This window comes from Folsomia candida, unplaced genomic scaffold (assembly GCF_002217175.1).
Source record: "Folsomia candida strain VU population unplaced genomic scaffold, ASM221717v1 Fcan01_Sc039, whole genome shotgun sequence".
NCBI classification, from domain to species: Eukaryota; Metazoa; Arthropoda; class Collembola; order Entomobryomorpha; family Isotomidae; genus Folsomia; species Folsomia candida.
In genome coordinates, this window is record NW_019091231.1 from 562267 (window position 1) to 575666 (window position 13400).

Sequence of the window (13400 nt, forward strand, 5' to 3'; positions counted from 1 at the left end):
ACCACACCCCCACCCCCACAATGTATTTACCCCACCCCCATTAATTATTTCCACCCCCTGGACCTCCCACCACAATATGTACGTCATCATTAGTGACGTCATGTGTGGTGGGAGTCATCCTGGCCCGGTTCCAAAAAGGGTCCAGGGTAGATAGAGAGATACAACACAGAACTTTTACGGAAATTGAAAATTCTAAGAAACTACGGCACAGCCAGTCTCAAAGTTCTCCATCAGCATTATTTGAGGGAATTTGAGACTGACCAGGTCGTAGTTTCCAAGAGTTCTTAAGTTCAAACCTGCGTTTAAGTAGAGTATATATGTATGTATGTGTCATTTAATTTAAGGCAATTCTTAATCTCACGCTACCCCCATTCAATATCTTTAACCCTAAAATGGCATAAATGTCAGGAGTTTTCAGATAACTTTAAGTGTTCATACACTCTAAATAAAATCATTACCAAATCATTACCAAAATGCACACGTATATGACTCTGCAGAAACAGTAATAATAACCACCAGCTGGTAAAGAAATTGATTTAACCCGAAGTGGTAATAAAGACCACTTTTTCGGATAAAATTAATACCATGATGTATGACAGATGTACTACAATATGTAGTAAAATGTCTACCGCCTGGTACTAAACCACCCCATTTTGTACACGGTGTGCTATTCATACCGGTATTAATGCTTGTATTACGTATACCCCATTATTACCAAATGTAGTGCAGATTTCCACCGAAAAGAATAGATTTTTGTTTTCTTTACAATAATCTTTCATTAAATTATATTTATTGTAAAATAATTTTGACATATAATACATAATTACAAAACTTAAGAATAATGCAAACTATTGAGTTATATACATACATACATACATATTTACATGAAATTTAAATCGAACTAAATATTTTATAGCTTTTGCCGTACACTTATATAATTAACAACTGTTTTATAATTTTGCATTGTTTCAAAGTAATCATGTATATATAAATCTTTCACTTTAGCAATACCAAACATAGAATCCGAGTATTTAACTTTAAACTAAAAATAAAGTCGATCTACGCCTCCTGATCGTCTTGCAGAAAAATACCTGCTCCGATTTCCAACTTGAATTTTTGTTTCACTGAAAAAATAAATGCATAAGATTATTATTTACTCGTTCGATGATCACCATCTTGATAAGGCACCTACATATGATAATTTGATACTCACCTGTTTCCAACAATTATATATAATTTCCAGAAGTTTTTCAATTTTTATCCCACGGGCAGAATTGGTTCGCCGTGTTGACTTGAGTTGAGCTGAGCGGAAACTAAAACTGAGAAATGCGCACTGTTTAGCGTCTCACATTTCACACCAAATGTATTAAAATTCTTACCTCCATGGTAATAAACTACACCAAAATGTAGATCTCATCAGCACCACAAAGGAAACAATTTGTACTACACTTTATTAAAATTATGGTAAAGAGTGTTATCTAAATTTGTAGGATATAATTACCGGCTCGTAGGAATTTATTACCAAAATTATAAACATAACTTAAAACATTGCGGTGGAAGGCTAGTTACCCGTTTGATATTGATACGGTAATAATCCCGTATAATTTTTGTAGGACGCGTTATTACCAAGAGCTCGGTAAAGACGCTTATTAGGAATTCTTTACCAAGTTGCTAAGAGTGTACTACATTGTCAAATCAGTTTTTCATATTATCGATTTTAAAAGTACTAATTAATTTATGTATGTATGTATTTAGAATAAATTTCCTCAAAAAACGAATTCAACATTTTTCTAAATCAGAAATTTTCTAGTACTAAAAATTAGCTTCAGATTAAAACGTAGCAAAGTAGCATTTATCTGAAAACTCGTTAAAAAATTGATATCACTTTGGAAATTACCATTCAAAGACATTGCGGGGTGTAGTGCGATTAAAAATTATGCAGGACCAAATTATGTAACGTTAAGTGAAATGCCTTATATCGCTCCTCTGTTAGAAATAATATGGCCACATTATTAATAAAATTTATGGGGGCACAGCAAGATTAAAAATCCATGGCGGTTATATTATTCCCACTTAAAATTTAGCCGTTCCCGCTCAACAACTCAGCGCCACCCGTCGTCCAACACTTCTCGACTATATTTTACACATCATAGTTTGCTGGGGCTTGACGATGTACGGTGTCATCATTTTTGTGTGCACCCTGCTAAATATGGACCCGACGTATGCCGTCCTCTCCTGGACGTTCGAAACCTTTCCGGCCTCATATAACCTCTTACGCTGGCTGGCATTCGAAAATACCGCGTTACTCAACGTGACCCTATTAATGGTACGATTCGTCACGGTCTACCTCACCGCGATCGACGTGGTCCGCGGATTCATTCTGGTCGCAGTACTGGCCTTCATGGGCGTCCCCCTATTCAGGAACTTGATTGACTTTTGCGACACCAGCGCCGAGCTTAACGTAAAATTTTATTTGGAATATGTACATATTTAAAGATGAGTAAAATTTACTTAACGTAGAGTAAATATATGAACTCCGAATTGAGTAAAATGCAGGGGGGTAAAACAACAATTTGAAAAGAGTGGGAAGGCTGAATTAACAAAATTGTCCGATGACCCTTTAGTTTTTCTCAGAGTTGAGTAACTTTTGACTAAATTCTACTCAACCTTGAGTTAATGTTACCAAATTGTTATGTCATCCGGTATTTTGCCAAATATTGAGTAAATTTAACTCAATTAACTAAATTCTTCTCAACCCTAAATAAATTCTATGTACTAACCCCCGAGTAAATTCTACTCAACTAATTGAGTAAATATTACTCAATTGTTATGCCATCCTTTTAATTTAACCTTGGTTAAAAATTTACATTTTTATTTTAGACTGTTGACCACCGAGACGTCCAAGTATTTCGAAACGTCACCTTACTCCACGGTATCCCCGCGCAGATCAATCAGCTCGCCTGTTTCGTCACCTTACTCATGGTCACCGTTAGTGCGGTCTTCTTCGCCTACGTGATCGTCCGTCTGCTCCCCACCCTGGAGCTCCCGCTCGAATTCATCGGCCTCTTCATCAGTGTCTACGTCGCCGTGGTAGTTTGCGAGTATGGGGCGTACGTTCATGAAAAGAGTGCAAACTTATTGGCCAAGTTTAGAGCAAGGATGGGGAATATGAGACAAGGGCGGGAAGGTAGGATTCTAACGAGGAATATTAAAAGTTTGCGACCTATCGGGTTGCATGTGGGGGCGGGGGAGACACGTCTCTTTATTTTGGGCAAGGAAAGGAAAATGTGGGTGCTGAAGAGCATGTTGGACTATTCGGTGGATGCAGTAATGGCTTATTGATAGGATTGCATGTCAGATTGACCCACAAAAAATTGACCCCACAGAACTATATAATGGGCACCCTTTAAAAGGTTTTTGTATGGATTTAACCTTTTGAATTAAATTTCGTCAATACTAAATACAGTGCATAATTAATAATTTACCATGAAACATAGTGCATACATAACTTGTCAATCGTGTGTGATCAGCTTTGCTTTAAGATCGAACGGGAACAATTCTAGATTCGTCCTTACGTCCCTCAAACAGGATGTTGTTGATGCTGTGCAAACAAAATGTTGATGGAATTATCATGATTTGCAGTGCTTTCTTGGCGTAATAAGTTGAAATCTACAACTCTAGAAATCTCATAGAATTAGGTATAAATCTTTTCGTAGATAGATCGATTTCGTTGATTGAGTTTGAACTAGAAAATGGCGTGGATAAGTAAATAATCAGGAACTCTGCCTTAAAGTCGAGAAATATTTAGGTATTGATTAGAATAATTTTGATTATACAAACTTACCCTAACTAGGCATCCTTTAAACAAGGCTTTAATTTCGTAATGCGAAATTAAATAGACTGTCTCGCATTTCCGGTTTTGATTATTATTGCCCCCTTACCTACAAGTGGAAGGACAAGCAAGATAGATAGTCAAATTCCGTTTTTGGGCTAGATTCTAAATGGTCAGGGGAAATTTTTCAACTTTAGCGTACTTACATATTTACTGTCGACCTATTTCTATCTTCAAAATTAAATCCCAAAAATCCAAAATCGATCCCTAATTCTTATGATCATATCAGGCGTTAATAAATTAAGTTAATTACTTCATTCCGAATGAATTATGCAGTGGGAAACCAAATAAATTGAAAATAATTTAAACTTTTTAATTATCATAATAAATTCGATACGTACCCGGTCGGGTAAACCGGGTATTGAAAATTACCCGGTATTCACCGGGTAGCCAGAAAAGTGCCGGGTTTTCCGGGTCCGGGTAGTTACCCGGTACCCGAGACATGCCTATATATTTGTATAATTTTCCAAGTTCATGGAATATTTTGTCGTAATCATGTATATATACATATTTATACTATACAGACCTGACGATACAAATAAAACGTGAAACCGGTCGTCCGGGAAATTGAATATTGAATGGAAATCGACATGTTAATGTGGTGCACCTTCATTTTAATATTTAGACAACCCATACATGTACATAAACACATACCTACATAGATTAGCAAATCAAGCAACTGTATCCACGCACGTCCGTTTGAATTTATCCTTCGTATTATATTATTTTAATAATTTTATCCACATGATGAAAATACATATGCGATTTTTGAGCACAAATTACACAAATTTTTAGCGATATTTCTGTTTTCACAATTAAAATAATTCTGAGATACATACCCTATCTCACTCAGCAATCAATGAAAACAATATTTCCCATAGAGAATATGTATGTACGTACATGCATGCACGCGCATATACATATGTACATATGTATACTTATCCATTTATTGTAGGTAATGAAATTATCCTAACATACGTATGTACCGTAAAGACTCTATTTATAGCCGGGTCTTGAGGCCAACTTTCAAAAATTTAATAAGCTTGTCTGTAATTCTGGCATTGGTTTAATGCCTGTTCTTCAGTGCTTCAAGTTACGTATAACCGAAAAAAAATTCACAAAGATCTCCAATTATACCCGGTTTGTAATTGTAGCTTGATTTGTGATGTCTTTAAACCCGGCTATAAATAGAGTATTTACGGTAATTTGCATTTATCAATATTTCATGAACTCTCACGAAACCTCATTTTAGCAAAATCAAAAAGTTGCTTACGTTTCCAAGAATTCGTTTTCATATGAAGAACATGAATTCTGGTTGGTAGTATTTAAGTACTTCACAATATGCAGTTTATTTTTCCACTCAGGATCCATACGCAAATGTAGACGGATTGGATATGTTCATCTACACATATTTACTTCATGGTCATCCTGTTCTTCACTTAATTCGCGTCATATTACGAGAAATTAAACTCGTTACTTATTAACGCAAGTTTGACCAAAACCTCATGAACTCGCTTACTCATGCTTGGATGAGGCCATGCACTATTTATTACGTACTGTCCTGCATGTCCATATGCAGATTGATTTGGGGCCGTTCATACTGAATGTGGTAAATTTCTTGACAAATTTGTTTAGTTCCTATGTTCATATCCAACCCTCGCGGAATCCATACAATAAAAGAGAAGCCTGTAGATTGTAAAGTCTAAAATCGCCCACACGCTTTATGCAGGGTCCCCATGCAGATAATAAAATCAGTGTGATTCACACAGAGAAATTTTAGCGTATGCAAATTTTTTATCCGGTGGTTTAATCACGAGTAAAATAATCATTTTGCTTACACTGCGAAGGAAGTAGTTTAGTTTTCTTTAATCGTCCAAATAAGGAAGAAGTCCCCTCGCTCCCTATTAAAGTAGTCGATTTTAAATAAAATAGTAGCAAAGTGAATGAAATCTTTGGAATTTTATTCAACTTTTTATGTAAAATGTCGACAATTTGTTGTTGTGGGTGCTGCACGGTGCAAGTTATGACAAATTTGGTCTGCATTTTATTTTAATTTCTCTGGTTTAAAAATAGTTTTAATTATATTGCCTTGACCATAAACAATTTCACAATTGTTTTTCTAATTTATTTTTAATTTATTTTTAATTTCTAAATATTTTTAATTTTAATATTTTTCAACTTTTTATTTTTTTCTGTAAATTAGTGTTTTTAAGTACTTAATTTCATAATTGTTATTTTTTTTAATATTTCATTTTTTAATATTTGTTGCCTTCTAATTTTTTTCAATCCGTTTTTTCATAAATAATTTCAGATTGCAGGAATCAGCACAGTGTACAAAAGCTCCGTATGGGTAAATTTCATGATCAAGCATCCCGACGATGTTTTGATCCCTTACTTCCATGAATACCGTACGAAGATTTATCATGAATTATCATCAATCCCCATATTCTTAAAAAACATGTACATAGTTTTACTATTTGAAAAGTTAATCCACTCTGAATTGTATGTCATATAAATATATTTATATATGTATGTACTATATTAATCCTAAAAATCCAGAGGGACATTGACTTTATGTTTAAAAAGTAAAACTTACTTTGGGCCTGGTACATATATGTAGTTTACTTAATTAATATAATATTGAAACTGCAATAACTTTTCAATATGGGTAATCCTTTCTAAATGTGTACATAGTATGTCCGAATACGTTATAAAGACTGACAATTTTCAGGCGGCTGGTACATCGCGCTCGTTTCTATCCCGCTTATCATGGGGCTTGTCAACTTCATCACGGCTAGTCTCCTGGTACAAGGGTGCCGTTTGGTAAGTACACTTGTGCAATGTCCAGGTCGTGACATTTTGGGAATCGCGTAAATTACGTAGGAAAAAAGATTTACATTCACACGCGAGGCACCCTTAAAAATAATAATTCTCAAACGTATGTAAATTCCTTCTGAATTCTAAACTATATTAAATGTAGAGCAATGTTATCTACATAGATACATACGTATTTATGTAAGGAGCAAAGTTTACTCGGGATTTTGTACACTTAACTTGGTATAGAATTCAGTCTGTATTTATTTAAAAAAGGGGGATAACTTTTTTAAGTGTTGAAATTTTAATATCTAACATTTTTTAAATTTTCTCATAAATAGCGTAATTACCGCTTAATCCTTCCCTGGCTGGTGTGGAGCTACGTTTCCATTTTCCTTCTCACCATCGGAATTCTAATCATTTGCACAATCACGATCATCGCGGAGGAGGAATTATTCTCCGGACTTTGCATTCTCGCCGTGGGCATCATTTTCCTGGGAGTGCAGATTTATTGTGTTTTCATGGTAAAAAAGTTTGTCCACATTTTAAAAAGAGATGCCGCCGTTGATTTTAACGAAAATTGTAGGTTGTAAAAATAAATAGATATTCTTTATGAAATGGGAAACGTCGCAATTTTTATTTTTTATTTGCATTCATATTTAAATCTATATACCTAAATCCGCCATTGACTTCCATTATTTTTTCATTATGGTTCAAGTTCTAGTTTCTAATTCATAAATATTTTTGCACATAAATACATACTCTACGTAGATTAATCATCGTTTCGTTTTAAACACATGTATTAAAACAATTAATAAATTAAATTAGCGAATTTGCATTATTTATACAGATAACAAATTTTAAACTTATGTAAGCTGGCGGGTACTCCTTTTAAAAATCATACCATAAATTGGCTGGAGACAGATGGTCACTAATATACGGGGGAACGCTAGTACCCTGTATATTTTCTGGACAACATTTAAGGAGAGGTTTTGTGAACACTATAAAATTAATATGTATGTGCCCAACAAAAGTGACGTCGTAACGTAAATTGATTACAGAATCAAATTTACCGTTTTAAATCCCTAATCTTCACATTATCCTCGTATGTAACAATGAGTTATGACGGTGCCAAAGTGCACACAAAATACGGGGTAAAAATGCAATTTAAAGGTCTCATAAATTCGTCGTAATATAACGCGTCATCCCAACCCATACTCCTAAAAAAGACTGGTTATACACATACAGGGTGGGTTAAATGTCACGCTACAATGGAAAATTTTTCAGTGGGAAAAATCCCTAAGTCTCCATTAGTTACAAGATTTTTGGTTGAGATTTTTATCAAATTATTACAAACTGATGGAACACTGATGAAGAAATTCTTGAAATGTTGAATTTTAGAGACAGAATTTCGGTAACTAATGGAAATTTACGATTTTTTCCCATCGAAAAATTTTCCATTGTAGCGTGACATTTTAACCACCCTGTACATATGAATACTTTTATAATTTTTTTCTAAATTGAGAAAAACCCTCCACGAGCTAGTAATAAAATAGTATTTAAAAAACCACAACTTTTCTGCACATTAGATACATACATTTTTAATATTGAAATAAAATAACTATTTTATTATACATACATGACTAGAATTGTGCAATGTCCTGGACACGTAAATATTTAAATGCCTACATAGTTGCATTTGTAGCCTGGCATAACGAGAAACCTGCTACAAAATTTGTCTTATGAACCTCCAATTAATTTAAGCAAAGCGAAACTACTACTGCAAACCGAGAATGCAAAAATTATTTGCCATTGTTCACAGAAAAATGACATAAATATGTATATAGGTACAACTCTATTCAATAAATAGCATGAACATTTACATATTGATGTCAATCCCTCCCGTAAATTTTAAGCTAACCTTGCCCTTTGTCTCTTAACAAAAACTAACCATCCACAAAACATGCTTTGTTTTAAAATTAATTACCAAATTTCGTGATGCATTTAGTTGTAAAGTTACTAACCCAGTAACAACGGAAAGTTTGTGTTTAGAATTAATTTATCCTGTTTTTCTTTCTTAGAGCGACAATTTCACATTATTTTCCGGTCATGTTTTGGCTAATATTTCTCCCCGTCGTGCACGGTGGTTTGCTGGGCGGTCAGCAGAGTGGTTTACTGAAAGGGAAGATTCTCAATCCTGGAATTCTTCCCCTCCATCTGCTCGGACTTGATGTAAGGTTTCCTTAAAAAAATATGGAAACTTTCAGTAACCAATTCTGTAAACAAAATTTATGTTTTTTTGTTACAAAAAATAGGCCTTCGCCAACGACACGGTCCGCCTTAAACGGATATTAAAAGGTTTTTACAATTAAGCAGGGAACATGCATAAAGAGTGGTACATTTCAGCCATAAGAATTTTATAAATCCTGATTTTTTCAAAGACAAGATTAATCATGAAATAACAAAATATGATTGATACCACGCTTTGTGCACGGCCCACGGATTCATACAAGCATTGGGAATTAGGGATATTAAATCAACTTTTAAAATAATTGGGAACAGATAGCCACACAATTTCTGAGATGGATTGTGCCATAACGCTCTTCATGTCCCCGTTCCATTCCACGACACGCTTCACGGCGAATGAGTCCATCGGGCTGAGACAGGACCCCACCTGCGTCTGGAATTTCGTGGTATGTCAAATCGCAACTAGAGTCAAAAATAAAATTAAACTAAAAATTATAACTCGGGAAAAGAATTCAAAATCTAGTTAAATCCGAAATTCTGAGTTTAATCAACACAGTTAAATATACAGGGTGGTTTAAATGTCAGGTTACAATGGAAAATTTTTCAATGGAAAAATTCGCAAATCTCCATTAGTCACCGAAATTTTGCCTCTGAAATTCAATATTTTAAGAATTTTGTCATCAGTTTTCCGTACATAAGTTTTGATAAAAATTAATAAAAATCGCAAGCCCAAATCCGTAACTAATGGAAATTTACAAATTTTTCCCATCGAAAAATTTTCCATTGTAACCTGACATTTAAACCACCCTGTACAATTGAACTACATATTAACAAATGTAATTTCTATATAAACGCATTGGACAATTTATTTTGGTCTAACTTGCAACGATTAAAAATGGTTTGACACATATTACAGTAATTCAAAATTTGGACAATATGAAAATCCTATTTTTCCATTTTAATACATACATAACTTAAGAGTTTTGAATTTATGTACATAAATCACACACCTTAGAAATATATTTAATCAAAAAAATCTCCAGGGAACGGAACCCTGCCTGCCCACAATTACCTGCACCACCTTCACCGTCCCGTGTGAATCTACTTCGCTCCACATAACGGACGGCGTCCACGGGGAGGAAACTTACTGCGGGGACAAGGTGCCCAAAGATGTCACCGCTTCGATGGACTTGCGCGATTTGTACGTCACCTTAAAAGGAAACCGGGAAGTTAGATTGGACTGCAGTGTCACGTGTGGAAAGAGAGGATCAAAACAGGCTAACCCGTTATCCAGTGATTCGCTGAATCTTAAAATTAGCCCGGATTGTCGTACGTATTCTAATTTCCACTGGCTTCCTCATAATTACTTGACGCGATAATAGTGTTGTTCACGAGTTTGAGATGGCTCAGGTCGATTCGATGAGTCGAACCGAGCCGGTCAAAAACCGCAAATTTGTTCTTAAACGAACCGAGCTAAAAAAAATATTGCCAGCCGAGCCAGCTCGGTGCTGATCTAAATTGCTTCTCAATACTCGACAAAGCTCGATCCAACTCGTTAAAATTCTAGTCGAGCCGAGCCAGTACCTCAGCCCGGCGAAAATATATCGATTCTGCCCGAATAAGCCAGCTTGGCTAAGGAATATCAGCTCGAATTCGAGCTGATAACCGAGCCGAGCTGCTGTCCATTTGCAGCCCGACCTGTGAACAGCACTATGTGCCGAATTCGCTAATTTCTCAAATTGTCAGTCTCCACACTTTTCCCCAATTTTAAATTTTTTATGACTATGTAGTTATTGCGAATTTAAATTGCAAATGAGTTTTATTACTGCCTACTTATTTAGGTTGCGGTGTTAAGCCGAACGAGGATCGCCTCTTGGGCGCAGGAGTCGCTATCCCGCACGAGTTTCCCTGGCTTGTCGCGCTAGTCGAGGCGGACACGAGGCAACCCTTTTGCGGCGGGAGTATCATCAACGATAGGATCATCTTAACGGCGGGACACTGTTTCAAAGGCAAAAATTCAAATTTATTGGCGCGGTTATCCTTTCAATTTTGTATTTTCCAAATTAAACATCTTAATGCATAGGAAGATTCCTGGACATTCGTAACATTGAGGTTATGGTTAATGCCCATTATTTGGAATCCACACCCAATTTGTCATATTTGAAGTGAGCTATCACATTTTTCGAAATACCAAAATTTTTAGTTTCTTGAACTACTCTTTACAGAGATAAACCACTTCCCAAAAAGTATTCCGATCGGCAAGAACTCCTTCGTTTGGATGCTATCAACGGTTCCATGCGATTCATCGCGGATGAGGTTTTCATCCACCCGCTCTACGTCTCAGAGTAAGTGACACCATATTTGTACCTGTTCAATTTATTCCATTTATTCAATGGGGAATGATGAAATTATGTATTCATTCATTAGAGTGTGTCCTAAAAGTTTCTCCCTGTCAACCACTAATGAATTGATATAATAGTATCGTTCTGTGGCTGTGTACCTTACGACTACAAGGAGGTCAAATTGTTCAAACTGCTATATTTTTTTAAAGTACCGTAATATGATGTGCAGAATCCGGCCTTATTCACCATTTCTTGCATTCATGCCTTAAAACTGTTATGCAAAATGTGTGGACTTTACGAAACCAACCTGTGACTTAGATGTCGAAGTCATGTTTCAGTCTTTTCGTGGATGTGGCATCCTTCAAATTTGTTTTTCTAGATCTCAAATCTTGTGGATTGAACTATCAATGCTATTTAATAAAGCTCTTATCTGTGTATATGAGCTTATCGACGCCTTCCGCAGGGGTCAAAATAGCCGAAAATCCTTGTTTTAAACCGGTTTTGCGCAGTTTAACCTATATCACGTGGGTTCAAAAGCATTTTATGCTGGCCCCTGTATGTCTGGCTACCTTCCTTTGTCACTGTGAAATGGTGCTCGAAGTAGTTATCAAAGTATTTAAATTCTTCCCAAAATGCCGTAATGCAAAATTTAGGCTCCTCTAGTTTTTATTGCAGAACTAACCGATTTCCTTGCAATTTTATACGCAGATCAGCATTTTTTTTATGGAGAGAGTGTCCTCGAACTATCTTAACTGCATTTGGGTTTGAAATATTTTTTATTGCTCCGCAATCCTAGCTTCTTTCAGATTTACCTATGTTCACTTACAACCACATCCTGCACTGGATAATGCTAATATACCCAAACCCGTATGCCTGTGAGAAGACTTTACCTTTGGTATCGTATTGCAAAAAAAATTGCACGATAAAAATCACAGATGTAAAAACTAGCAACAAAAATCGAGTGGAAAAGTCATCGGGAAACTTTTAGGACACCCTCTATTTAATACAATTATGAATAACGAGTCAATAATTGGCTCATAAGTTCTTAATGAATAAATATCGAATAAATATTTATTCATTTCGTCTTCATGAAGAAAGAATGGATAATTTTGTTCATTCTTAATTTTTATGCTACCTTTGACACCTGGGATATACTTGGAAATCCATCTAATAAGGAAATTAAGTAAATGAGCTAAACGGGAAAAATGGACAAATATTTATTCTCAAATTTTGAATAATGAATAACGAATGAAGAAATTTTCCCAACCTTGAGTATGAGTGGAACACACCCAAATGTTAATTTTAAATTGTCGTTTGGAGTTATCGATCAAAGGTTAATTCGCGCCATAAATTTGAATAATTTCCCAAAGCACCAACGATTTCGACGTGGCCGCCATCCTTCTCGCTACTCCGATCAATTTTACCTCCATTTCACCCCCAGTCTCCCCCATTTGTCTGCCGGAACTCCCGCTGAGCTACATGAGAACGTTTACCCATCACAAGGCCACCGTGGCGGGATGGGGACTACCCGCCATTGATGCTCCCGGAACTCCAGAAGAACTTCAGAAACTCCAGATCAACGTTTTCACTCCGTCCGAATGCAAGGAGTTGTACGGTGTCCGGGTTAACAGGAGAATGATGTGTGCCGGATTCAAAGATGGCGGGTCGGATTCGTGCTCTGTAAGTCTTTTGTTTAAATTTACACTCTAAAAAAATATGCTACCCATTTGAAAAGTAAAAACTTTCTAAATTCTGAAAGTCATCAGAGTAACGTTAACTTAATGAAGAGTAAAGTTTACTCTGTAGTTTACTTCAATTAAAATTCAGACTACCGTTACGAATCCACAGGACAGTAACAGTATTTTTAAGAGTGTATCCCACATCACTTTTTTATGCTAATTCTCTATGATACTGATAAGTAATTCTATCTTTAGGGCGATAGCGGATCTCCACTCGTAATTGAGGAAAAGGACCGAAGTTGGTATCAGATTGCCGCCGTTAGTTGGGGCGACAGCTGTGGACAAGCGGCCAATCCGGGCGTCTACTTTAGAACGACGGGTAATCACGCACATCCTTAACTTCCCAGATGGGAACATATCACGCGA

General features: G+C 35.9%; 2 protein-coding genes across 2 annotated transcripts; both read left to right on the forward strand.

Moving 5' to 3' along the window:
- Nucleotides 1–5776: 5776 nt before the first annotated feature.
- On the forward strand, nucleotides 5777–7320 carry LOC118433034. Its single transcript, XM_035844577.1, has 4 exons — nucleotides 5777–5927; nucleotides 6204–6300; nucleotides 6624–6715; nucleotides 7048–7320. Exons 1-4 carry the CDS (start codon nucleotides 5874–5876, stop codon nucleotides 7297–7299), a joined length of 495 nt encoding a protein of 164 aa, XP_035700470.1. The 5' UTR covers nucleotides 5777–5873; the 3' UTR covers nucleotides 7300–7320.
- A 1495-nt stretch (nucleotides 7321–8815) lies between these two features.
- On the forward strand, nucleotides 8816–13373 carry LOC118433023 (transmembrane protease serine 9-like). Its single transcript, XM_035844550.1, has 9 exons — nucleotides 8816–8938; nucleotides 9022–9064; nucleotides 9269–9399; nucleotides 9997–10282; nucleotides 10795–10962; nucleotides 11037–11118; nucleotides 11179–11298; nucleotides 12666–12975; nucleotides 13230–13373. The coding sequence occupies exons 1-9, from the start codon at nucleotides 8816–8818 to the stop codon at nucleotides 13371–13373; spliced, it is 1407 nt and encodes a 468-aa protein (XP_035700443.1).
- Nucleotides 13374–13400: the final 27 nt, after the last annotated feature.

Coding starts and splice junctions, on each gene's coding strand:
- LOC118433023 (XM_035844550.1), top strand. CDS start 8,816: ATGTTTTGGCTAATATTTCTCCCCGTCGTGCACGGTGGTTTGCTGGGC. Junction 8,939..9,021: donor TCCATCTGCTCGGACTTGAT/GTAAGGTTTCCT, acceptor TACAAAAAATAG/GCCTTCGCCAACGACACGGT. Junction 10,283..10,794: donor TAAAATTAGCCCGGATTGTC/GTACGTATTCTA, acceptor CTACTTATTTAG/GTTGCGGTGTTAAGCCGAAC.
- LOC118433034 (XM_035844577.1), top strand. CDS start 5,874: ATGTCGACAATTTGTTGTTGTGGGTGCTGCACGGTGCAAGTTATGACA. Junction 6,301..6,623: donor CCCTTACTTCCATGAATACC/GTACGAAGATTT, acceptor GACAATTTTCAG/GCGGCTGGTACATCGCGCTC. Junction 6,716..7,047: donor TGGTACAAGGGTGCCGTTTG/GTAAGTACACTT, acceptor TCTCATAAATAG/CGTAATTACCGCTTAATCCT.